Here is a 26,861-nt window from a genome sequence, read left to right as displayed (position 1 = left end):
ACAGCCCGTGAAGGGCCTAGACCGACCAGCCGACTGCTGGCCTCACGCCCACATGCCGAAGCAGAGGTGGACGATCATCCAATCAGAATGGAGGTATCGTGTGATTAGCACGATGATCCCCCCCAGCCGTTATAGCTGGTATTCGCAACCGGATTTCGCTACCTATCGTAGCTCCCGAAGTCCATCACGATGCTGGGTGGGCACCGGTCCCATACACTGGCCGAAATTTCATGAGAAAAATTTTTCCTCCATGAGGACTCGAACCAGTGCGCATTCCGTAACGCGGGTCCTAGGGAAACATTTCTACACCTGAATTGAAAACAAAATTCAAAATTTTGGGGCCCCAAGGGTCAAAACTGTCCCTAAATTTTGATTTTCTGTGAAGACTTGATTTGGGAATTTTGGATCCCCAGAATGATTATGTGACCAGTTTTTTCCAATTTCTTTTTTAAATATAAATTCAGGTCTGAAGAGTTAAAGACAGGGTTTCTATATAATTATTCGTTACAATTCAATTGGGAATTGTTAAAAGCAATGGATTTAATAGATAATAAAACGATCCAATAATTATACCTTTTAGCTTAGTGTTACCATGGTGAATGAAAGGTAAACACAACAGAAACATGACTTTAACATTATTATTAAGCAAGTACAACAGTGTTCTTCGATTATCACAATACTGAAAAGGAATGACTTAGTGCCTTCCAACAACGACTGATTCGATTTCAAACAACTCATTGGCGTCATATTGATGTGTGAATCGTTTCGTGAATTGCATTGTTGCCCTTCTGTGCTCGAGGTTGGGGGTTCGATCCCGGCCCAGGTCGATGGCATTTAAGTGTGCTTAAATGCGACAGGCTCATGTCAGTGGATTTACTTGGATGTAAAAGAACTTCAGCGGGACAAAATTCCGGCACACCGGCGATAAAACCTCTACAGTTGCGATCGTCGTGAAATAAACCATAATTTTTACTAGACCACATGGAATGAGGAAGCAATTATGAAGTTCTTTACGAGAAGGATCCGCCTTGTTAATTTTTAATGCTGGCAGTATGAAGACAGGAATGAAAATAAATATTAAACTTTTATTTTGAATCCCAAACATCCTTACAATCTCAACCATGCTCACAATAACAATCACGAACAGCATAAACGTTTCACGAAATTATAGGGATTCCATTAATCTTCTGCCACTTTTATATTATAATATCTGTTAATTCCCGATTTACTATAAAAATTGGAGATTTATCTTTCGAAGAGGTGGAAAAATTCAAATATCTTGGAGCAACAGTAACAAATATAAATGATACTCGGGAGGAAATTAAACACAGAATAAATATGGGAAATGCCTATTATTATTCGGTTGAGAAACTTTTGTCATCTAGTCTTCTGTCAAAAAATCTGAAAGTTAGAGTTTATAAAACAGTTATATTACCGGTTGTTCTTTACGGTTGTGAAACTTGGACTCTCACTTTGAGAGAGGAACAGAGATTAAGGGTGTTTGAGAATAAGGTTCTTAGGAAAATATTTGGGGCTAAGAGGGGTGAAGTTACAGGAGAATGGAGAAAGTTACACAACGCAGAACTGCACGCATTGTATTCTTCACCTGACATAATTAGGAACATTAAATCCAGACGTTTGAGATGGGCAGGGCATGTAGCACGTATGGGCGAGTCCAGAAATGCATATAGAGTGTTAGTTGGGAGCCGGAGGGAAAAAGACCTTTGGGGAGGCCGAGACGTAGATGGGAAGGTAATATTAAAATGGATTTGAGGGAGGTGGGATATGATGGTAGAAACTGAATTAATCTTGCTCAGGATAGGGACCAGTGGGGGGCTTATGTGAGGGCGGCAATGAACCTCCGGGTTCCTTAAAACCCAGTAAGTAAGTAAGTAAGTAAGTAAGTAAGTAAGTAAGTAAGTAAGTAAGTATAATAGATTATGGTCTCAGAAACACAATAACAGATACAACCAAGCTCAACTGTCATTCTACCCTGAGGAATGGCGGTTATGAATTCCAGCTCCCAGATGACGTCACCTCAGAAACGGATTTCGGCATTGCTGTCTAGCTGATTCCAGGAAGGTCTTAGCTTACCGCAGCTCAGCGCATTGCAAACCAGTGAACCAACAAGCCTTCTTATCCATTTCATAACAGATCGGGTAGCCAAACCAAACCAACCCACAAATATAAATAATTCTGCAGATAACTTTTCTGAAGAATCTGAGAACTATGCAGTTTCATTTGTCAGTTTATTATATGAGAAAGAAAAAAAACATACAAAGAAAATCGTCGGGAAAATTTTAGAATATGGATTGCACCTACCAAATTATGTCTTAAAATACTAAAAAGAGCAGATTTGTCTGGGTTTGTCGAATGCACATCATTATATTTACGAAAAGGCACTTTTCAGTGCCAATAATTTATTTTGTGTGCACAAGGTAGAAATTTTGAAGTAAGAGGGAAAGGGTATATTACCGGTTCTTCTGTATGGTTGTGAAACTTGGACTCTCACTCTGAGAGAGGAACATAGGTTCAGGGTGTTTGAGAATAAGGTGCTAAGGAAAATATTTGGGGCTAAGCGGGATGAAGTTACAGGAGAATGGAGAAAGTTACACAACGCAGAACTGCACGCATTGTATTCTTCACCTGACATAATTAGGAACATTAAATCCAGACGTTTGAGATGGGCAGGGCATGTAGCACGTATGGGCGAATCCAGAAATGCATATAGAGTGTTAGTTGGGAGACCGGAGGGAAAAAGACCTTTAGGGAGGCCGAGACGTAGATGGGAGGATAATATTAAAATGGGTTTGAGGGAGGTGGGGTATGATGATAGAGACTGGATTAATCTTGCACAGGATAGGGACCGCTGGCGGGCTTATGTGAGGGCGGCAATGAACCTTCGGGTTCCTTAAAAGCCATTTGTAAGTAAGTAAGTAAGTAAGTAAGAGGGAAAGGGTGCAGTCCGTATTCTGGAGTTTATCCAAATCGTCTGCTGATTGTTTAAGAAGAGCAACATTATGTTTCCTTGAATTAAAATAAACAGATCAATTAATACTTTACTAACAAATACAATAAAACGTCCGTCCATACTAATCCCCATTCCAGTTTGGTTGATAGGTCTTTCCCCTCTACTTATATTCTGTACCATCAGTAGAAGGGAAGATGCTACTGTCCATCTTACAAATGTTCGACTAATTGACTTCCAACATAGTGACAAATTTTATTATTGAAAAATGTTTACCGGTAACCTAAATTTCGAATATGGCTACCTGCAGACTTACTGAAGGCTTCAATAACCAAAAATGTATTTAAAAACAGGCTTAAGGACTTTACTAATAGACGGTAGTATATTATACACACTATTTAACGGGTGTAATTGACATTTTGTTATTGAAGTGTTGTGTCAGTGAAGAAGTGTGTTGTGTTAGTGAAGTGTGTTGTGTAAGTGAAGTGTGTTTCTGTCAGTGAAGCTTTATAGTTTATAATAATAATAATAATAATAATAATAATAATAATAATAATAATAATAATAATAATAATAATTTATTTAATCTGGCAGAGCTAAGGCCAGTAGGCCTTCTCTTCCGCCCAGCCAGACTCTAATTCTAATTAAATACAATTGCTTACATAGTTATCACATTAATATCTAGATCATAAAACAACATGAAAGAAATAATGAAAATTGGAAAACTAATGTTAGTGTGACAATAATAAACATTGGTAAGAAATAGTGGCAGTGCAAAGTATTTGAACAGTGAAATGTTTTTGAAGTATTAGTGAAATTAGGATAGAATCAGTGAAATGTGTCGTAGTTCCAGTGCAGTGAGTGAGTTGACAGCGAAATGAGTGTAATGTTGAAAGGTACTTGTGCAGATATGAACATATCATACTCGTGGGTTTTAGTTCGAACTTGGGGTTAAGATACAAATTAGATTTACTTTAAATATTATTTTAAGTGATCGTGCTCCATTTAATTTAGGATACTCTCTGTTATTATTATTATTATTATTATTATTATTATTATTATTATTATTAATATTATTAATTTAATATTATTTATTGTATTTTTATTAATTGTGTTTATTATTAATTGTCATTATTGAGTGTAATTAGTTACTATTGCCACCGGGTATAGGGCCTATACCCATTTGCAGTGTGAATAAATACAAACATACATATTTCATTTTATTGCTGTTTATATTAACTGGCACATTAAAAGCTACTGAGAGCAAAAGAAAGACGGTTTCTCCACCACTAGTTGCTACTCTACAACATATGCAAAGGGACAATCTGCATTGTGTCATTCCCCCTGACTTCATAATACAAACTAACATTTCTTTATTTAATTAATTATTAGTTTAAAATATTGTAATAACGACATTAAAATGCACTCAAACACGTTACACCCTCTATGTCTAAATAAATAACTTTTTATTCGAATACTGGTATCCTTTTTTATGGTTTATCTCCCAACAGCTTTTGTAGAGAATCTTTTTTAAATTAAAATTTAAGGGGAGAGGATGGTATTTTTTTAACTTTTTTCCTATTTGGTGTAAAATATTAATTTTTTGTATGTAGAGAGCTCATAGCTGTGGCAAATCAACCAAATAAAAATATTTTGAAAAAAAAAATATTTGGGGGCCCAAATTTGAAAAAAAATATATACCCAATGCAGGATTGTACTAAAACCGATATATCTAAACAGTTTTTAAAGAGAGATTCAAACAGTTTCTTGCAATGTATTTGCAAAAGCATGTTCTACAAACTGTCTGTAACAGAATTTTGATATTAGTCCCTACGTTCGTAAAATAATTAAAATTTCATAACAATTTTCTGATTTCCTTTCTTGCAAACAAACGGACGTATTTTTAAAATGAAATCTGTTAACAAATTTCCGTTACAGAGAAAAGTTTCTTAATAGTCTAAAGAATGTGTGTTCTAAATTTCATGCATGCATCTTTAATAGTTCAGAAATTATATCCATTTTTGTCTGGCAATGTAGCAAAAAAAAATGAAGTTACTGGAAACAGATAAAAGCAGGCGTGAGATTTAAAAATCCATAGCGCAGGAAGTTTAAAAAAACGTCCCAACATCCAATAAGGGCACAAATACCCACAAAATGTTATGCAATACATTCCACACATATCAAAGGGTATTTTAAAGAAAAAAATTTTTTTTTTGAAAATTTAATTTACCGGAAACAACAATAAAAGTCGGCGAGTGATTTAAAAATCCATAACGCAGGAAGTTTAAAAATGACGACTCAAAATCCGATAAGGGTACAAATACCCACAAAATGTTATGCTATCCATTCCACACATATCACAGAGTATTTTAAATACATATATATATATATATATATATATATATATATATTTAAATTTACTCATTTTTCACCAAAAAATACCATCCTCTCCCTTTAAGAAGTTACGAGTAATATTCCATAGTTTTCGAACACTCTGTATATGTGATCACGGGTACCACCCCCAGACTTCTTCCCAGTTTCTTTTTAAACATGGCAAATGATAGATGAAATGAGAAGTGGAGAATGTTGGTAGAATGATAAAAGGAAACGGGCAAGAATATTATGATCGAAATCTGGCCAATAGTTTAGAGAAAATCGCTGTACACGGACAGACATGTGCTATGCCCAAAAACCACTTTTTCAGTGTCAAATATGCTGAAAACATGTATTTCTGAAGAAAAAAAAATCTTGAAATTTAATTTCACATTGTTTTTCCAATTCGTATAACGAGAGATAGAAAAGTCTTATGGTCGTTCATTGCTCGTAATGTTGTTGAAGTCGTGAACATGTAAAATGTACGTAGAGAGTGAACATTACATGTAAGTCAGGACTGAAAATTGTAATATGTAAACGTATGGGCTATTCCATCTCAAATCGACCGAAATATAGAGAAAATTGACCATGCAATTTTTAAATACTATGAAACTTTTTCTGTCCGTTGACAACTGTGATACAATGCTTTGTGCAAAGTTTGAGGCATCAGAACTTCATAGTGTTTAAATTTAAAATATTTAAATTTATCGTATTTTCATAAAATTAGCAACTTTAAACTGTTGTGGCTCCGAAACCCTTTCACCCAATGATCAAAATCATGGTTTATTTTGATGCTGAGAAGTTAAAGTTTATATTGACATGTAAACAATTTTTCTTACTTTTTATGGAAATGGAGAAATTTAGATTTTTCTTCATTAAGACGCCTTTGTCCACGAAAAAATATTTTTAAAATATATGGTTAGATTCCGCAATGAAAGTACAAATAAACACATATTTTTACTGGTGCACCGTTGATATGAAAGTATTGAAAATATCAAATAAAGAAAACAAATAGTACGCGCATGAACTAACCAGCTGACTGTGAGGCGGGAGCTAGCCGAGGCAAGCAAGGCCAGGAGACAAACACGTAATGTTTCGTCTAGTAGCCCACAGCTGGGCTAGCTTTATCACAAGTTTTCATAAACACAGGAGTAAAATGACGCCCAACGCTCGCTTATCTTCAGCTCTCGGCCAGTGCGTGCGATACTGCGCCGTTCAAGTCCAGGCGTGTGAAAATAATCTATTTAATACTCTCGAAACTTATTGCTGTACCACTAAGCAAACAATGCCCTCTTAATAATGCAAGGTTTTTTTCTCAATATTTTTTTACATTTTTACAAATGGGCAAAAAGCCTAAAAGTAAGTAAAATGAGATTATCTGTCTCTCTGTATACAATAAAAATAAGGATTACTTCTTAACATAACCTACCAAATGTCAGCTTCAAAATAAGCTCTCGTTCAATGTTCTGCAGTAAATGGTTCCAGAGTTCAGAGCGCTGAAAGAGGCTTGTTTTTATAAAATACGCTAAATTTGTCGCTCAATAGTACGAAAACCGTTTGACTTTCGATAGTATAATTTTGAAAATGCACTCTCCTCAGCACCTTGTATAAATAAGGAAAAAATTAGAGTATTTAAAAAATGCGAGGTTTTTTACTGATCGATTTCATATGGAATAGCCCATATGTACGTATACAGATGAAACATATCAGTTACACACGCGAGCCATCTGCTGGGTTGCTATGGACGACAAACCCCGTCTTCCTGCTTGACGATGTGTTTTCGGAAAGCTAACATCTTATCAGCTATTGGAAAACAATCGTGCCGGGTAACATGAAAGGGGGCGGCGTTACAAAGGTATTGCTTCTTAATAAGCTTAGCGGAGGCCCTGGGTTCGCGTCCGCAAATAGTGGGCTTCGGGTTTCTCTCTCCTAGAACTTCGCAATGCATCACGATAATTTCCTTACACACCATTCATGTTGCTAGGCAACCACTCAGCTTGACGGCTGTGAGGCAGACGAAGAATAAGAAAAATTGACTCTCCGCTTTTCGCACTACAAACCAGCAATGCCAAGTTTGAGTCCCGAAACAAGAATTGGTTAGCAGAAGAGGAGACGATACTAAAGAATATCTTCTGGAACTAAATGACAGCTGTGAGCAGTATGGGATGAAGATAAATGCAAACAAGACGAATACAATTATTATCGGAAGAAAAATAAAGAAGGTAAACGTGTGAATTCTAATTGAGGCAGTAGAGCAAGTGGACAGCTTCAAATACTTGGGGTGTACTATAAGCAGTAATATGAGCTGCTGCCAGGAAGTCAAAAGGAGGATAGCAATGGCAAAGGAAGCTTTTAATAGAGAAAGGAGCATCTTCTGCCGATATCTGGAGAAAGAACTAAGGAAGAGACTAGTGAAGAGCTTTGTGTGGAGTGTGGCATTGTATGGGACAGAAACACGGACATTACGACGAAGTGAAGAGAAGCGACTAGAAGCATTTGAAATGTGGATATGAAGGAGAGAGGAGCTTGTGAATTGACAAACAGAATAATAAATGAAGCTGTGTTGGAAAGACTGGGTGAAGAAAGAATAATGTTGAAACTGATTAAGAAGAGAAAAATGAATTGGTTGGATCACTGGCTTGAGGAGAAACTGCCTACTGAAGGATGCACTGGAAGGAATGGTGAACGGGAGAAGAGTTCGAGGTAGAAGAAATCAGATGATAGACGACATTAAGATATATGGATCATATGAGGAGACAAAGAGGAAGACAAATAATAGGAAATATTGGAAAATGCTGGGTTTGCAGTAAAAGACCTGCCCTTCGGCAGAAACCTATGAATGAACGTCTAAAACAGGCCTGCACAACGTTTGCGCTCTCCGAGCCGGCTCACAGCTCATGAGCGGAATGCAGATATTAGCTGCGCTCTATATAAGGGTGGACTGGAAGAAGGGGTGATCTCGTACAAAATATACACAAAAGGAAGTACTATTACGAGTGCTTATCAAATGAATTCCCGTTCAGTGTTCGCAAAACTGTCTTGGACTATTATTAATTAATAAAGAAATATTTATTTTACAGAAATAGTAGAAATTCTATAGTTACTTAAAATAATGTACAATATCATTTTGGTATATTTTTATTTATCAGTACATCAAAACGAGGTTTTATGCTGTTGGCAGCTGAAAGGAACAGTAGCCTACTGATCGTAATGAAACATCAGTTAGAGATGTTCGATATCTGCCTTTATTAAAGTTGATTATAGAAAACAGTTGCTCACAAATATAAATATTGAGGCAAACATAGCAATCATTTTCACAGCGAGCCTGTGTAGTCGTGGATATTATTGCTAATGTTTAGTCTTGTAAAACTCAACCAGGCTAGTAGTATTATTCAAACGATCTTTAGCTCTTAGGTCACATTGAAGATCAATAAGTTCGAGCTGTAAATCGTTAAATGTTAAATGTTATGTTCTGTCTTTTAGATTCCTCCATACTGTACTGTAGCAGTAGGTAAGCAACGTGAAACAGTTACTGAGAATAGGCCTACACACTGCACTCCACTAGATAACTGAGTGGTCGTTTCCCTCTCCTCTACCTACAGCAAGTCTATGCCATTCCGACGTATCTTCCTCTCCGTTTCGGCGAGCGGTTTGTGCAGATATGGTCTAAAATATCCTGATCATCTTTAACTTTTAATATTGTAAATAAGGATATATTTCTTGCCGTAATTCGGGGGTGTAGACATTCAGCTTGTCACGCTGGTGGTCCGCGTTTGGGTACCGTTCGGGACTGGAATTTTTCGCTGAAAATTCCACAGCGCAACTTGTCCAAATAAGATCGAAGTCGGGTTTTTCTCTCGTTTTTTCCTCCAGACGAATGTCTGATAACCTCAGGTAGGTGAAGATGGAGAATATTGGTGCAATGAAAGAAAGAAACGAGGGTATCACGAGAAAACCCCCGTGGGGTGCTTGCTTTGTCCACCACAAATTCCATCAGGAGCAGAGATGACCAGATTCGCACATACTTCACACAAATGTTCGTGTGGCCAATTTTAAATGTTAAAATCTACTTTTCCTCATTTCTTTTCTGTCTTCACGTGACGTAGCTGGTCAACTGAGGGGCCATTTCAAGCTCCAAAGGATATTAAGTTGCATGATCAAATATTTTTCACAGAGTGCACCAACAGGCAAATAGTACCCCGTTTACATTGTCTGAGAACTGTCGGCTGTACAAAGGGATCTGAGGCAATTACTGGAGATAACGGGAACAGCTGCTTCAGACTACAAACAAATAAGGGATGGTCGCTAGGCAGCCAAGGTGCATCCATTCGACAAATGTCAACTACGATGAGGTCACGATCAAAGTGCATAAGCGCGACTAGCTCCAAAACAACAAACAACCGAAATAATAAATGACTGTACTGTCATTGTCACTGTTGTTATTACAGTACTATTATTTGTCTTGGTTCCATCTACAAATTCCGTGAATCACGGTTCGACTCCAGGAAGGTTACTGGAGATCTCTGTCTCTCTTTAAGAACCATATGTGTCCTTTGATGAGTTCAAAAATCTTTCTTTGTTCTTAACTTCTACAATGAACTGTCTAGCCTGTCTATCAGTTAATTTTTTAGTACTTTGATTTTTATTGTATTTGTAATTATTTAATCTTAATTGTAATTATAATTGCAATTGTATTATTAATATTGTACTCCCCTGGTAGAGGGGAAGAGAATGCCTGATGGCCTTATCTCTACTAGGATAAATAAATAAATAAATAAATAAATGAAGAAATGAATAAATAAATAAATAAATAAATAAATAAATGAAGAAATGAATAAATAAATAAATGAAGAAATTAATGAATGAATAAATAAATAAATAAATAAATGAAGAAATGAATGAATGAATGAATAAATAAATAAATGAAGAAATGAATGAATGAATGAATAAATAAATAAATGAAGAAATGAATGAATGAATAAATAAATAAATACATGAAGAAATGAATGAACGAATAAATAAATGAAGAAATGAATGAATGAATAAATAAATAAATGAAGAAATGAATGAGTAAATAAATAATTGAATAAATAAATAAATGAAGAAATGAATGAATAAATAAATAAATGAATGAAGAAATGAATGAATGAATGAATAAATAAATAAATAAATGAAGAAATGAATGAATGAATGAATAAATAAATAAATGAAGAAATGAATGAATAAATAAATAAATAAATAAATAAATGAAGAAATGAATGAATGAATGAATAAATAAATGAAGAAATGAATGAATGAATAAATAAATGAATGAAGAAATGAATGAATGAATGAATGAATAAATAAATAAATAAATAAATAAATAAATGAAGAAATGAATGAATGAATAAATAAATGAAGAAATGAATGAATGAATAAATAAATAAATAAATAAATGAAGAAATGAATGAATAAATAAATAAATAAATGAACAAATAAATAAATGAATGAATGAATAAATAAATAAATGAAGAAATTAATGAATGAATGAATAAATAAATAAATGAAGAAATGAATGAGTAAATAAATAAATGAATAAATAAATAAATGAAGAAATGAATAAATAAATAAATGAAGAAATGAATGAATGAACAAATGAATAAATAAATAAATAAATAAATAAATAAATGAAGAAATGAATGAATATCGCCTCATTACAGACAATGCACTGGCACAGTCTATTGTTCCTAGTACTCTCACAACTCAAACTTCGTGACTGTATACTCTAGAGCAGGCCTGCACAAGGTTTGCGCTCTCCGAGCCGGCTCACAGCTCATGAGCGGAATGCAGATATTAGCTGCGCTCTGTATAAAGGTGGACTGGAAGAAGAGGCGATCTCGTACAAAATATACACAAAAGGAAGTACTATTACGAGTGCTTATCAAATGAATTCCCGTCCAGTGTTTGCAAAACTATCTTGGACTAATATTAATTAATAAAGAAATATTTATTTTACAGAAGTAATAGAAATTCTATAGCTACTTAAATGTACAATATCATTTGTTATATTTTTATTTATCAGTACATCGAAACGAGGTTTTATGCTGTTGGCAGCTGAAAGGAACAGTAGCCTACTGATCGTAATGAAACATCAGTTACAGATGTTCGATGTCTGCCTTTATTGAAGTTGATTATAGAAAACAGTTGCTCACAAATATAAATGTTGAGCCAAACATAGCAATCATTTTCACAGCCAGCCTGTGTAGTCGTGGATATTATTGCTAATGTTTAGTCTTGTAAAACTCAACCAGGCTAGTAGTATTATTCAAACGATCTTTAGCCCTTAGGTCACATTGAAGATCAATAAGTTCGAGCTGTAAATCGTTAAATGTTAAATGTTATGTTCCGTCTTTTAGATTCCTCCATACTGTACTGTAGCAGTAGGTAAGCAACGTGAAACAGTTACTGAGAATAGGCCTACACACTGCACTCCACTAGATAGCTGAGTGGTCGTTTCCCTCTCCTCTACCTATAGCAAGTCTATGTCATTGTGACGTATCTTCCTCTCCGTTTCGGCGAGCGGAAAACACGGCTCTCCCGCTCAGGAGCGCGCGCGCACGTTGAGCGCTGTTTATGCAGGTATGATCTAAGCAAAGATTGTTTAAATTGCATTTTAATTTAACGTACCACTACCTTGTTTGTTACCAATTTAACAAATAATTACGTTATATACAACATGTTCATAAATAAATAGTGTATGGAATAAGATCTGATGATGCTGTAACGGCGAAAACGTTCGTCTTCCACACTTCCATAATTATTTAAAATGACTAGACTTATACGTAGTCGAGTTTTGTGTAAGATAAGTTATAGACTGAATAATTCATTAAAAAATTTCTGATTACTCGCAACTCATCGGATCAAAATATCCATAAAAATTTAGAAAGTTAGGACTAGCAATATTCCAAGCTTGTTGTCCACTCTGTACAAAGTAATATAAGAGGGGGGCTAACCTGAACGTGGCCACGACGTTGGTGGTGGGCCAGCCCATCACGAACGAAGTCTCGAAGGACTTGTTGACCTCAATGACGTCGGGCATGGCGACTCGGGTCAGCCACAGCTCCGATACTCGCACCTTCTCCTTCAGCTTGAAGTTGCCCCCGGAGCGAGCCTTGGCCACCAGCAGCAGGTCGTTGAAGAGGAAGAGGTGCCGCTCCTGGCTCTGCACCCCCTGCAACAAGAACACTATCCAGTCAGCTGCTTGCACAATTTATTGTAATCGCATTAGCAAACCATCAAACAGGCTATCTTTCCATGGTATAATAATAATAATAATAATAATAATAATAATAATAATAATAATAATAATGATTTATTTAACCTGGCAGAGTTAAGGCCACACGGTCTTCTCTAACACTCAACCAGGAGTAAAACTGCGTTACAAAAAACACTACAAATTTATAAAGTACACTACAATTTTACACACAAAACTGAATAAGATAATAATAATAAAATGTAAACAACAAGTAAGTAGAAATCAGACAAAATATATAACATACAGAAAGAAAGAAAAAAGCATAATAAAATGTGAACAGCAGGTCAAAATAAATGAGGCATACAAAGTATAAAAAATAAGACAATTATTGATGATAATAATAATAATAATAATAATAATAATGATAAAAAATAAGAATAGTAGTAATAATAATAATAATAATAATAATAATAATAAAATAATACTAATAGTAGTAATAAAATAGTGCAGTACAAAGCATAAAATGAATACAATATTTTAAGTAGTGCTTTGTGTGGAGTGTACAAAGTGTATGGGGAAGAAATATGGACATTACAACGAAGTGAAAAGAAGTGACTAGAAGCATTTGAAATGTGAATATGAAGAACCTGCCTACTGGAGGGTGCACTTCAAGGAATGGTGAACGGGAGAAGAGTTCGGGGCAAAAGAAGATATCAGATGATAGACGACATTAAGATATATGGATCATATGAGGAGACTAAGAGGAAGGCAGAAAATAGGAAAGATTGGAGAATGCTGAGTTTGCAGTAAAAGACCTGCCCTTGAGCAGAAAAGTGTGAATGAATGAAGCCTTCATTAGTTCTCATAAGTGTATGCTCCAAATTCGTCATTCTGAGGTTTAAACAATAGTTCACAATTTACGAAAGAATTGGAAGCCACAAGGCTCTCAGAGCTCTATATACAGAAGATGGGCAGTCTTCATGCATTGCCTCTATGGCATCCTCTACTGAAGATTCAAGATTGCATATAGCGACAAAACTTGAAACTATTCCACTCTGGGATTTCTGTTAAATGTGAAAAAAGTACATTATACTCATATTTTTCAAGGACTCATAAGAAAAAGGCAATTATTTAAAGATGATAAATAAAACATGAAATTCAAATTATAAAAACTTCATGTAAATTCACGAGTGGAAGTAGATGAAGGTACATTAAAAAAAAATGCGTGTCATTTTTAGTAAAATTGTATAAAACGTGCTTTAAACACGTTAAAATATGTTGTTGTCTGTTTATTCAAGCATTTAACTTTTTCGCGATTTCGCGAGCCGCGAAATTTTCGGGTTATTACATGGAGTACGCCCTCTTATCCTGACCGAAAAGGCGATAGATATTTCAGACAATACTTTCTCTTTTATACTTCGTAAGACCAGAAAGTAAGAATAAATTAGGCAATTCACAAGAAAATCTAAATGTTGCAGATGTCATGTGTATTGATGTGCGCACCACTACACGTCACGTCAAGCCACTGGCTAAGAGACATCGTGAAGAATATGGCCATCAGGCGACTGGGTCGGACCTTGCATCCGCATAACTGGACGAGTGGGATAAATATCTGGCCGGTAGATTACGCGTGTAATAAGCTGCAAAACTTTAACAAGCATGGAAATGAACATCGCAGTCCAAATCCTTCGCCCGTGGCACGGCAGGGCCTTCTAAATCTATGCAAATTGTGTAATTAAAGTCAAATCATCATGTCACACGGAATTCTATTCCAAGGGCTACCAATTGACAACTATAAAGTGCCACTTGATCAAGCATAAACCTCTGCTAATGTATTATTACGCAGCTCTTTCTTTCAGCTTCCTCAATGACTTCAGAATTACGTCTGAACCCCATGTTTTCACTGTGTTTCTTTTTGCTAGTATATTTCTCTACTGCCTGAAAGATTTAAGGCACTCCTTGGGCGTCCGTCTGTGTACTGTGTGTTTAAAAAGTTGCCTCTCAGATTTTATGCAGCACTAATTCACTTATAGCCGCGGAACCTGTTCACGCATTCAGATTTTGGAACCCAGTGGCTCCAGATGTAGCGTTCGCATCTTGGCCGTCAGTTCTCCTCATATGCTCGCACTACCCTTGAGTCCAACTCGTTATCTTTGTGCTGTATCAGTGGAAAAATTCTTACATATTATTTTAATGTACCGAAGTACATATGATATTTCCATGCAGATATTCTGCGTTATCATACGATGAAAGAGTAATGGAACGGAGAAAAATTCTCTCCGGCGCCGGGATTTGAACCCGGGTTTTCAGCTCTACGTGCTGATGCTTTATCCACTAAGCCACACCGGATACCCATCCCGGCGTCGGACATAATCGTCTCAGTTTAAGTTCCAACTCTTGGGTTCCCTCTAGTGGCCGCCCTCTGCACTACGTCATAGATGTCTATGAACGTAGGACCGAAGTCCACACATGTGCTGAGGTGCACCCGTTATGAGTGACTAGTTGGCCGGGATCCGACGGAATAAGCGCCGTCTTAAATCTGCGTCATCATACTGCGTTGGAACTTAAACTGAGACGATTCTGTCCGACGCCGGGATGGGTATCGGTGTGGCTTAGTGGATAAAGCATCAGCACGTAGAGCTGAAAACCCGGGTTCAAATCCCGGCGCCGGAGAGAAATTTTCTCCGTTCCATTACTCTTTTATCGGAAAAATTCTTGTTATGTCACGATTCTGTATCGATAATTTACATATCGATACCGTGCAATTAAAATATTCTTCTTTACGTAGTCAATATATATATATTTTTTTTCAGTATTCCCCATCATATTCTCTTTTACATTTACATCGATAAGAAAACATTTCCAACAAATATGTGTCCAATATGCAGATGATCCTTAATATGAATGATTAATAGGACACTTCTACGTCATAACCTTTGCTCGTGACTCTTTAGCCATGCTTTGCTTGTACGAAAATGCATGGCCTTTCTAAATATTCTCTACATGAAAAAAACAGATTGTCAGACTGGCGGTTCTTCAACTATTTTTGATACCTAGATGTTAAAAACATGTTTAATATTTTTATGACACATCAGAAAATTAACAATCATTATAGTAATTTACATAACATGTAACTAAAGAGATGGTGTTTTTTTTTTTTTACAAGTTGGCTAAATTCACAAGTAAAGAAAATCAAAGTTTACTCAGGAGTAATATATTTTATTTTCATCACCGAATATTTGCAGAAAAACATAATAATGTTTTTTAAAAATTTCAAATTTTAGTTAGTTATGGAAAATTAAACTGAAACAAGCTAGCTGTGAGCACCGTATTTAGGTCGTTTCCAGAAGGCGGTGGTTTTAACGGTTTCCATAGTAACAATTTAACAACACAAAATGAGAATATAGACTTTTTTTTTTGTTTGAATTTTTAGTATAATGAGTAATGATGATGAAGAAGAGTTTGCTGAGAAATATGTAAAAGACAGCATGAAGAAAACAAAGCGGAAATTAAATACAGGAAACACCCTGCCCATGATGCAGTCTTTTGTGAAAATGACAACAATAAAGAAAGCTACCACCATATTAACAGTATATGGATCAAATACTTGGGCAGTACAAGTTACTAGTATTCAAGAAAGTAATGCAAATAATATTAATAACAGTACAATAAAATTAATATTAAATCCGGAGAAACTTCAGAGATTTCCCACTGATATCCGCCATGTTGCTTTTTCTTGCGTTACCAACAGACGCAACTATACCACATCAGTTTCAAATTACACAGGCGTCGGAAAAATTTCTATACTTCCTCTATCATTATTTGTTATCAGATTATTCGAATGATAACAAGCTCTAAAAACCTTAACAAACCAAACCTAACCTTCGTCATATTAACCAACGTTTCCTACCGAATGTAGTATTTAGAGGATTATTACATATTAGCATTACTTTTGACGAGTTGTTTCTTATATCGGAGATATTATATACAATTATGTGCAAAAACGGCATAACTGCAGTAGTGGGAAATGGTCTAAAGCAGTGGTCCTTGAGATCTGCCCTTCTGGTCCTTCAAAAAGGACAGAAGAAAAAAATAAAATTCAAAGGAATTGCGTATCACACTATAGCTGAAAATCTCAGAGTTTGGAAATGACACATGGCAATCACCTTTCACTTTTTCTTTCAGTACTGACATTTTATGAAATTTATTACCCTACCTGTCTACCGACTTCCCACTCTACTTTCAGCAACAAAAGAGGGATTTAAAGCACTATGAACGAGGTGTTTCTTGCCATCTTTTCCCTGCACATCAGCTGATGACATGTGGCTAAGTACATTGGCATATCTTTCAGATGTACGTAATCTCAAAACTAAACGAACTAAATCTCTCTCTACAAGGTAATTCTTTGACTGTTCTCAATGTGCATGAGCAAATAAAGATGTTCGAGAGGAAACTTGGTTTGCGGGTCAGTTGACTATTTTCAACCCTAGAGTCTTCTTCGGTTGAAAATGATTTCGTTATTCGAAAAGAATTATGAAATGACATATGTTCGCATCTCGAAACTCTGAAACTTATTTTCCAAGTAAATGTGACAAATTTTCATGGGTTCGTGATCCCTTTAATTGCGATATTGAAAATAAGAAACTTTCATTGAGTGAAAGAGAACAGTTAATTGAACTCTCGAATGACACCGGACTTGAAGTGAAATTTCAAGTGGAAGGTATGGTTAATTTCTAGACCTCATCATAAGTGAAAAGATAATATAATGAACTGTACAATGGTGCTTTAGAGACTATAATTCAGTTTGCTTTTACGTGTCTGTGTGAGAAAGGGTTTTCATCACTAACTCTAATAAAAACAAAGTACCGAAATTGACTCGATGTATGTGACGATCTCCGACTTTATTTCAAGGAGTGCAGTTCGGTGTTGAAATAAGCCACCAAACTGCACTCCTTGAAATAAAATAAGGTATACCAGCATACAGCCAAATATAGAACAACTGTGCAAGAATCGGTAGGCTTATCCATCTCATTAATGTGAGTACCAACATTGATTTATTTTGTTTAGTTAATAAGTTAAAGATTATCCAAACTCTAATAGCCTTGAATTATTAAAAACCGAAAATGAATTTTTTTATAACAACAGTAACTTTATTAGTTAATAATAATATACAATTAAATGAATTAAATTAATTTTAATTAATTAATTCTGTTTTAAAATGTAAGTATACTGGTATTAAAATAAGCTACAAAAATGATAAATTTGCTTTCAAAGAAAACAAGGGTAAGGTGGTCCGCGGAACTGTTCTGACTTAAAAAAGTGGTCCCCGCTTCGAAAAAGTTTGAGAAACACTGGTGTAAAGAGTATCCTTAATTTTCGTTAACAGTTAATAAAATTTCATTGAAACAATCTATAGTCGCGACGCTGTTATTCCCGGCGTGACTCCGCCTCTTTGCTTACGTCTTAGGAAGTGAAGGCTCTATAAAGTCTAGGTAGGTAGTATCGTTCGCCATTTTTGTTCTTTCGTTGCCGAGCTACCACACGAGGAACCTATTTGCCACACCGTTAAACATTATCATATCGTATAATCTTTTCGCTGTAAGAAAAATCCTAATGTAAACAATAGCACGTGACTGAAGTGAGGCTTCATTGACCGCTGTTTGGCGCCATAGATTCTCAGTACGTGTTCCCGCCTACTGTTGTACATTCCGTTTCATGTTAAACATTTCCCGTTACTCGTCAAGTAGGCCTAACCTCACTACTATGCATTCGTTAGCTTAGGAAATGTTTACATTATAATTACTCTAATTAAAACTCACATAACTTATTATATACATTTAAGACTATTTGTTTTTCTCCGCTTTTTGAGGGGGTTTCTACTCTTATGTTTAATAACCAAACACACCGAGGATGCAGAAGTCATACTTAAGTACCACGTGCTTACGTGAACAACTACGAGCTCAAGTGACGCCAGCTTGTTACAAAAACAGACTACCTCGGTATTACTGTTGGTATTCATCCGCGTTCATAGTACATAACAAAATATAAAAGTAGCTTTTCTTTTACATAGCGTTTTATACATATAAGTGAAGTTATATGATCCATCATATTTAACAACTAGAATTCAATTTTTTATTTTCAAATAATACAAGATTATGGTTTCCAAATACCGATCTATATTTTCCTGCGTCGTGTGAGTATTTCGACTGGGAGCCAATCACAGGTATGACAGCCACGTGCTTGTGTTTACATGAGGATTTTTCTTACAGCGAAAACATTATAGCTCCTATGATAATAAATCAAACGCACTGGAATTCAGCAAATAATTGAGCGGCAAATAACGTCGCCGTGTGCTTTCTGCGAACGCCAACGAAAGAGCCAAAAAGGCGGGCGATTATATTAAGTATTTATCGAGCCTTAAGAAATGAATAACGTCTTCATCAGTGAATCGCAAGACGCACACGTTTAAATGTAGCATACCTGCAACGTGATTGGCTGCCGGAAATTTGAGCGACGGGACTATAGTTGGAATTTCACTGGCTTCTAAGGTAAGAATTTGTTGTCCAAGATTTTTTTTTTTTTCATATTGTGATTTTGTTGACAATTTTCAATAATGAGTCAATATTAATTACATCCTTTTGATGCACAGAGACTGTAAGAAAAATGATATTTTAGGTAATGGTTGTGAAAAAATGTGATATTCGTCACGCATAATGCGTTGAAGTTGTAGCACAAATATCAGCGTGGAATAAGTCGCGATCTTTCCGCCAGCCTGTAGCGCGGCATGTCGCTCAGAGTTCGCTGCTCTGGTAGGAAGGATGGGTCGCAAGTTGGCACGCCAGTCGAACCTAATAATTTGCTAATACGGTATGTTGGCAGCATCTCTTAAATTACCGTGCTGGGAGCAACGTGAGCGAAAGGAAGCACTTCACCTATCATTCATGAGCTGTAAGTCTCCAATTACCACATCAACAACGACACCATTTGTAATTGTGAGCCGTTGTGACAGCCAACCAAGTATGAAATATCTTGAGCATCTTGTTTTGTTAATTTCATTTTGTGAGGGGGCGGGGAAGGCTTTTCAGCGATTTAGACACCATTGCCATTTTCATTATTGATTAAAAATTCACACCCATTAATTTTTTTACTCAAAATTATTATATTTTATAGGATATGCAACTTTGTATGTATGTATTTAGTCCACACCTGTGGAGTAACGGTTAGCGCGTCTAGCCGTGAAACCAGGAGCCTGGGTTCGATTACCAGTCGGAGCAAGTTACCTGGTTTTTTCCGGGGTTTTCCCTCAACCCAATATGAGCAAATGCTGGGTAACTTTCGATGTTGGACCCCGGACTCATTTCACCGGCATTATCACCTTCATCTCATTCAGACGCTAAATAACCTAATATGTTGATAAAGCGTCGTAAAATAACCTACTAAAATAAAATAAATAAAAAAAATGTATGTATTTATTCACACTGCAAATGGGTATATACCCAGTGGCAGTGATAAATAATTACACTTAATAATAATAATAATAATAATAATAATAATAATAATAATAATAGTAATAATAATAATAATAATAATAATAATAATAATAAACAGGGAGCATCCTAAATTAAATGAAGCACGATCACTTAAAATAACATTTATAGTAAATCTAATTTGTATCTTAAATCTAAGTTCGAACTAAAACCCACGAGTATGATATGTTCATACCTGCACAAGTACCTTTCAACACTACACCCATTTCGCTGTCAACTCACTCACTGCACTGGAACTACGACACATTTCACTGATTCTATCCTGATTTCACTAACACTTCAAAAACATTTCACTGTTCAAATACTTTGCACTGCCACTATAAACTATAAAGCTTCACTGACAGAAACACATTTCACTTACATAACACACTTCACTGACAACACACTTCACTGACAACACACTTCACTGACAGAACACACTTCTTCATTGATATATCACTTCAAATAACAAAACATCAATTACACTCGTTAAATAGTGTGCATAATATATACCATCTATTAGTAAAGTCCTTAAGCCTATTTTAATTACATTTTTGGTTATTGGTAAAGCCTTTAGTAAGTCTGCAGGTAAAGCATTCCAGTCCCTGATAGTACGATTGAGAAAAGAAAACTTTCCAGTGTCCGTCCTATGAATTGAAAGAGGAGAATTTGGAGGACAAATTTAAAAGGGACGCAAAACGCGTCCTTGCAAGGGATTCGGGGCTGTGAGAAACTAAATATGTGAGCTCCAAGCCTGTTGGTCACTTGTCTCACTCCGGGTTACGCCGCTCCACTGAAGGAGCTCTAGAAAATTTTGAAGGGGAAAAACCCGAAAATGGACGTAACCTCTTAGGTACCACATACGCGAGGGGACGGAAATGTGATGAAAGTGATCACGGGACGGGACGAGGAAGAAATGGCTGGTGCAGATCTGCACATTGAAATGAACTGTGTCATTTCGCAGTGCAGGAGGAGTCGAGAAGACTCTGTCGTCTGTTGTTCGATGACAAGGCAGGTGAAGACCGCCAGGAGAGACGCCGTGGATTCTGAATCTGCAAATTGAAAGGTTCCCTGTCCTTTCGCAGATTAAATATGTAATTTATAGGTTCTGAACCAGGGCATTACGTCGTTTGTTAGAAAAGGTGGAATATCGAGAAGGGCATATAGGTCCGTGGCCCATTTCTTTTATGACTCATCCCGACATTTGTCTTAACGCCTTATGAAAACCACGGAATACCTTAGGCAGGATGAGTTGTCTCATATAAGAGACTAGCCAATTTGGCTTTTAGGTAGGAGGTCGATTGATTTATGACTCGAGCCTTGTTCAATCGTCTCAAAGTAGAGACCAGCCATTTGGTTTTATGTTGACTCAATTACGAAGAGATAGGCAGAGATAGGTGTAATTATTAATTAAATTTAGAAAAATTACCGGGGTCATGGGAATATGAGTGCAGGTCCGTGGCCCATTTCTTTTAGGCTGGTATTCATAGTCGACACTTTCGATGAAAGTGTCCTTTGGAAGACGCAAAGTATCACTTTTCCGTTGCACAGTCGACACTTTGGTGCAAAGGAACACTTTGGATGAAAGTGTAGTTCCGACCACACTTTGAGACGAAAGTGGCACTTTGTATAAAAATGGCGGACGTCTTGGAAGTTGTCGAATTATTAGAACGTGCGGAAGAGATGGCACAATTAGTGGACAATGTACAAATTAGAGATAGGCCTAAAGACAATCCCGTGGAATTTTATAATGATATAGAATTAAAAAAAACGGTTCCGATTTGATAAAGAAACTTATTGAGATTGCTTATATTTTCGATGACTGGTTGACAAAAACGAATAATAGACGTTTGCCAGTGCCTCCAATAATACAGTTTTTGACTGCATTGAAATTCTATGCTACAGATATGTACCATACATTAATATATATAATATTATAGTTCAGGTATTTCTGTAGTAACATTCGTATATTTATAACCTCAATTCGATGAACTGATATGTAGGTAGATATGCCTATATAACCTATTTTTTATTACTGAAACGAATTTTTTAACTTAAACTAACTTCAATCTAATGTAGGCATGATTATTTTAAATTAGCATTGAGAGACCTCACGTGCCTGCCTTCTAAGCAGATTCCATAATTATATTGGGTTTAAAATGATTTTGATTTTTGTTGACTACCTGTATTTTGAGATAAGATTTATCTTGATGTTGATATAATCATTACTGTTTTGATACCGGTAATATATATTTTCACGCCGGTAAGCAATACACCTACTGTCTCTAGTTCATGTGCAGTCATAACCTCACCATGAAAAGAGATCTCATACTATTAGGCCAATTTTGTTTTGCATTATAGAAACATTTGGCATTCAAAATATTCCTGAAGAGCAGGCAATAATGGAAACGAGAGAGAGAAAATAGTAGTAGTAGTAGTAATAATAATAATAATAATAATAATAATAGCAGTAGTAATGTGTTTATCTCATTCTTTTTTTACTTCTATTCACTATTCACGAAAAAGACAAAAATGAAAATAACGGAAATAACACGATATATCAATGAAGCAGATACGTATAAAACCTAACCTAACGATATAACTTTAATGATTATATATATATACACACACACACACACACACACACACACACACACACACACACACACACACACACACACACAAAATTTAACCTACTCAGTCCAACTTAACCTAACTATATAAACTAATAGAAGATATGTAGGCTACAAAATCTAACCGAGCTGTATAAATCAGTGGAACGGATACATACAAAATCTAACTTAGCAACATAAATCAATGAAAAAGATATGTACAGAACCTAATCTAACTATATAAATTAATGGATCAGTTATGTACTGTACAAAACCTAACCTAATTTCACCGGCAGTATCACTAACTATTTAATAAAATGTTATATATCTGAATTGACTGAAATAATCTAAACTATCGGCAACAAAACTAGAAACTGAAATAAAACAACTTTAAATATATATTTTCTTCCTCGCGCAATCAATAGGCTCCCAATTCAAATCACAAGCATTCTAATTTGTAGGTTATACGTCATTAATTTGTTATTGTTTGTTCACTTGTTTTGAAAGGCATTGTGGGACTTCTGATACCAACCAAATTCTAACTCTACACTTTGCTGGCATAAAGTGACACTTTGTGAAGTGCACTTCTTCAATCGTCTATGAATACCACTAATATGAAAGAGCCACTTTCGTCAAAAGTGTCACTTTGCAAAGTGGTGATATAAAGTGTCGACTATGAATACCAGCCTTAGGGCTCATCCCGACATGTCTTAGCGCCTTAGGAAAACCACGGAAAAACCTTAGGCACGATGAGTTGTCTCAATTTCAGAGACTAGCCAGTTGGCTCTTAGGTAGAATGACTCTATGAATCGTCCTCTGTCTTCTTTCCCTCAATTTATATGAGTGGTCGTTCCTTGAAGAGTAATTTGGTGGCAACAACCTATTTTTTATTTCTCTCCAGGCAGGCTCGGCTCACCTCTGTATGTTTTGAACATTGCGCATATGAAATATGTAGTGATGATATGATGTGACTATACAAATTCAAAGCAAGCGTTTCACAAAAATATTGTAAAACAAAAGAGCAGCGGGGAGCGGCAGGTACGCAAATAGCAAATAATACGCAGGTATGAGAAGTTCTTCCTGTAAACTGTAGATAGAAGTATGTTTTTCTTGAAATCGACAAGAATCGGTAGCCCCCCGGAAGGCAGGTCAATGACCCCACAAAGAGTGAGGGGAAACATTGTCACTAGGGTCAAGATTTCCATGAATTTCCATCTTTGTACACAGGTAAGCCAGAAACATATCCACATTCTTTATGGAAAATTGAGTATTTTAAGACGCAGTTTGCTTTCTCAGCTTTTTTTTTTGGCTTATAAGACCATTAATATACTTTTCGGAGTGCGTGCGGTAGTGTCGCAGTTAAGACGTAGCGTTACAAAGCCAGGAGGTCGCGGGTTCGATTTCCAATGTGGCATGGATTTTCTCCATTGATCTAATCATGTAATCATAATATCCCTACTACATGCCGAGTGTCCTTAAAGATGAGGGTCATAATCTCCCGCCACATTGTGGGTCGATTTGCTCTAGAATGGGGTACATATCCCCGTATTTAAGTAGTGTTACGTCCATGGACCCAAAAAAAAGTTTGAGCCCCCACCAACTAACGCAAATCGTACACATTTAGCAATCAAAATATAAAAAGAAAGTGATATGTATGCAGGAATCTGCGAAGTAGGATAATATTGAAAATTTATTTTCAGCTCTATTTTTTTTTCTCAAAATATTGCCGTCCGGGCCCGCGCCCATATACCCCAAGCGTATACAGCAGGCATGTCAATTGATGCCCGCAGGAGCAAGCGCGCGCTTTAGAGCCCAGGAGAGCCTGAGCGCTTTACAGCGGGAAGGAAAGAGACAGACGGTAGAGGTGGTATATGCCGCTTGGTCGAGCTATATTCAGGGATGGCCAGCACTGATTCAATAGATAAAGGGAAGACAACTTATTAAAACTGTATCCATGGTAATTTTTAGATTTGTCTGAGAAGTATAAGTGCATTATAAGAATGTAAGTTTTGATTTTAATGCTCATTTTTACAAGTTTGATTTTTTTATTCAAAAGAAATATTTTCTCAACTTTTCGTATAGAAAAGTGAAATTTTCAGGTATAGGCCTATTTATTTAGTAGCCTTACAGAATGTTTTCGTAAATCTAATATACCGTATATACGTATTACTGGAGATAGTGTAGGCCTATTGAAAATTTTGAAAATATTCGCATGGAAATTGTTTGTAAGGAAATGAATTAACAAAGCAACTACTGTTACATCATAAGCAAAAGATACGTGCTCATGTGTTGTAAAAATGTCAGCTCTATAGCTTCAGCAGATTTCGAGAAAACAATTTAATATTCTGATGATAGGAAGTTGCTCACAAATGTCACCTTAAAAGCATAATGCGATAAGAGTTTTGTTATGTAATATTAGTTACACTTAAAACAGATACAGTACCTAGGTAACTTTGCTTTGTACTGTAAAATTGTTTTGATTAGTTTATTGATTACTTTTGTAAGGCTAAAGATGCCATCAATATAAATTCCAACTTATCATGTCATACTCAATCTCTTTCTTTGGAATATCACTTTCTTTATGAATGATGTGTTTCATCCACTTCATACAGTATAATATTATACTACTATGGAATTTAAGTGAATATTCCTTCTTAACTCTCTATTATGTTATTAAGAATTGAAACATAAGTGCAATATTAAGAAATCAGTGTTAGTACTTTCGTTTTACAGACAATATAGATAATATTAAACAGAAAGAAGCCATATAAAAATAACGACATAAAATTTCACGTTCCGTTTGAAGTTTGTGCAACACTGTTTTTTTTAATCCAACAGGTTGCTTATTCATAGACACAACCCTTCCTCTTTCCATACTTAGTGCTTGCTGCCCGCGCATGACGTCAAGGTCAGAAAAACGCGCTTGCTTTGATATCACTGAACTAAATCTAAGCCACATTGTTTGTTTTAATATGCCGCTGTTGTATCAATGGACGTGGACAAGAGATTTCAAGTATAAAATAATGTCTGCTGATTTTACAACGGACAATCGTTCTCACGTGGAACTATTCAGAAGGATTCGTTCCTCATTGCATCACAGACATATTGTTCTGATGAAACAGTCCCAATTTCTGTAAGATTTCAGACAATTTTCTATAGAGTAAAAAAGATTAATAGCAGGTTTATTTAATTTTTTGATATGTCTGCAGGCAAAGCCACTAGAAGTGTCCAGTGCCTAAAACTGGAAATATTCTGTATTTTGGAAAACTTTAGCTCAGCCAACGGCATTCATCTCATCTACGTACCGTTGTGAACTGCACGGGCGCCTCCATCAAGAACTGTCTTTTGTCTTGGCCGGTGCGCGGCAACCCTTGATCCCTGTTGGGGCTCTGAGGGCTGGCCGGGTCCCCGGAGCAGTCCCCGGTGCCGGGCCGCAGAGCTTTGGCCGACAATGCCCTCTGCAGACGGGCGGCGGTCGTTGACCGCTTCCGGATGAGTCCCTTCATCTTCTGCAAAGTAAACACACACAATTCACTTCACTGCACAGCCACACACTTCTTATTCTTTGACGCAGAATACGTCTTCCCCACCCTGAGGCCCGATTGTATAAACCATTTAATCTTAGATCAGAGGTTAAATTGATCCTTATTTCAGCTGAACTTGGAATTTTGTGTTGTATAAAGTCTAATCTGAGATTAATTTGTCTCAAACTAAAGTCAACTTTGACTGAAGAAATTTCTCCGATTAAGTTAGATGATCCAAGTTCAGTTATTTCTTTTCTGTTTGAAATATACGAGTGACAGATTGTGCAAATAAAATATCCATTATTATTAATATTAATAGATATGTTAGGTACATTTATATATATTTCTTTCAATTTCTTGCCTTAATACACAAACATTCTTATATTTTATAAGGCTCTATCGTGTTCAGCAGTATCAAATAACATAACCTATAATTATATTATGTTTATAACAACCATTAATTATTAATGGATATGATAGGTACATTCATAAATGTCCAATTAACTGCATTAGTAAACAAAAATTGTCGTTTTATAAAGCTTTATTATGTTTAGCAGTATCAAACACCATAACATGATAACAACTTGAAGAAGAGTCAACCTTCTTCTTTTTGTCCGCCATTAT

The 26,861-nt window shown here is 35.9% G+C and overlaps 1 protein-coding gene across 9 annotated transcripts in view; it reads right to left on the bottom strand.

The window, feature by feature from the left end:
* The window catches only part of LOC138716254 (uncharacterized), a 619,716-nt gene that overhangs the window by 50,362 nt on the left and 542,493 nt on the right, over positions 1–26,861 (bottom strand). For all 9 annotated transcript variants that reach the window (XM_069849112.1, XM_069849113.1, XM_069849120.1 and 6 more), the window contains 2 exons: positions 26,019–26,222; positions 12,334–12,551 (listed from right to left, as the gene is read on the bottom strand). In XM_069849112.1, coding sequence (XP_069705213.1) covers positions 12,334–12,551; positions 26,019–26,222 — 422 coding nt within the window. The remainder of the gene's footprint in view (positions 1–12,333; positions 12,552–26,018; positions 26,223–26,861) is intronic.

The sequence above is a fragment of the Periplaneta americana genome, chromosome 16 (assembly GCF_040183065.1).
Source record: "Periplaneta americana isolate PAMFEO1 chromosome 16, P.americana_PAMFEO1_priV1, whole genome shotgun sequence".
NCBI classification, from domain to species: domain Eukaryota; kingdom Metazoa; phylum Arthropoda; class Insecta; order Blattodea; family Blattidae; genus Periplaneta; species Periplaneta americana.
The sequence above is the reverse complement of the archived record's forward strand: the minus strand, read 5'-3'. Positions and strand labels throughout refer to the sequence as shown.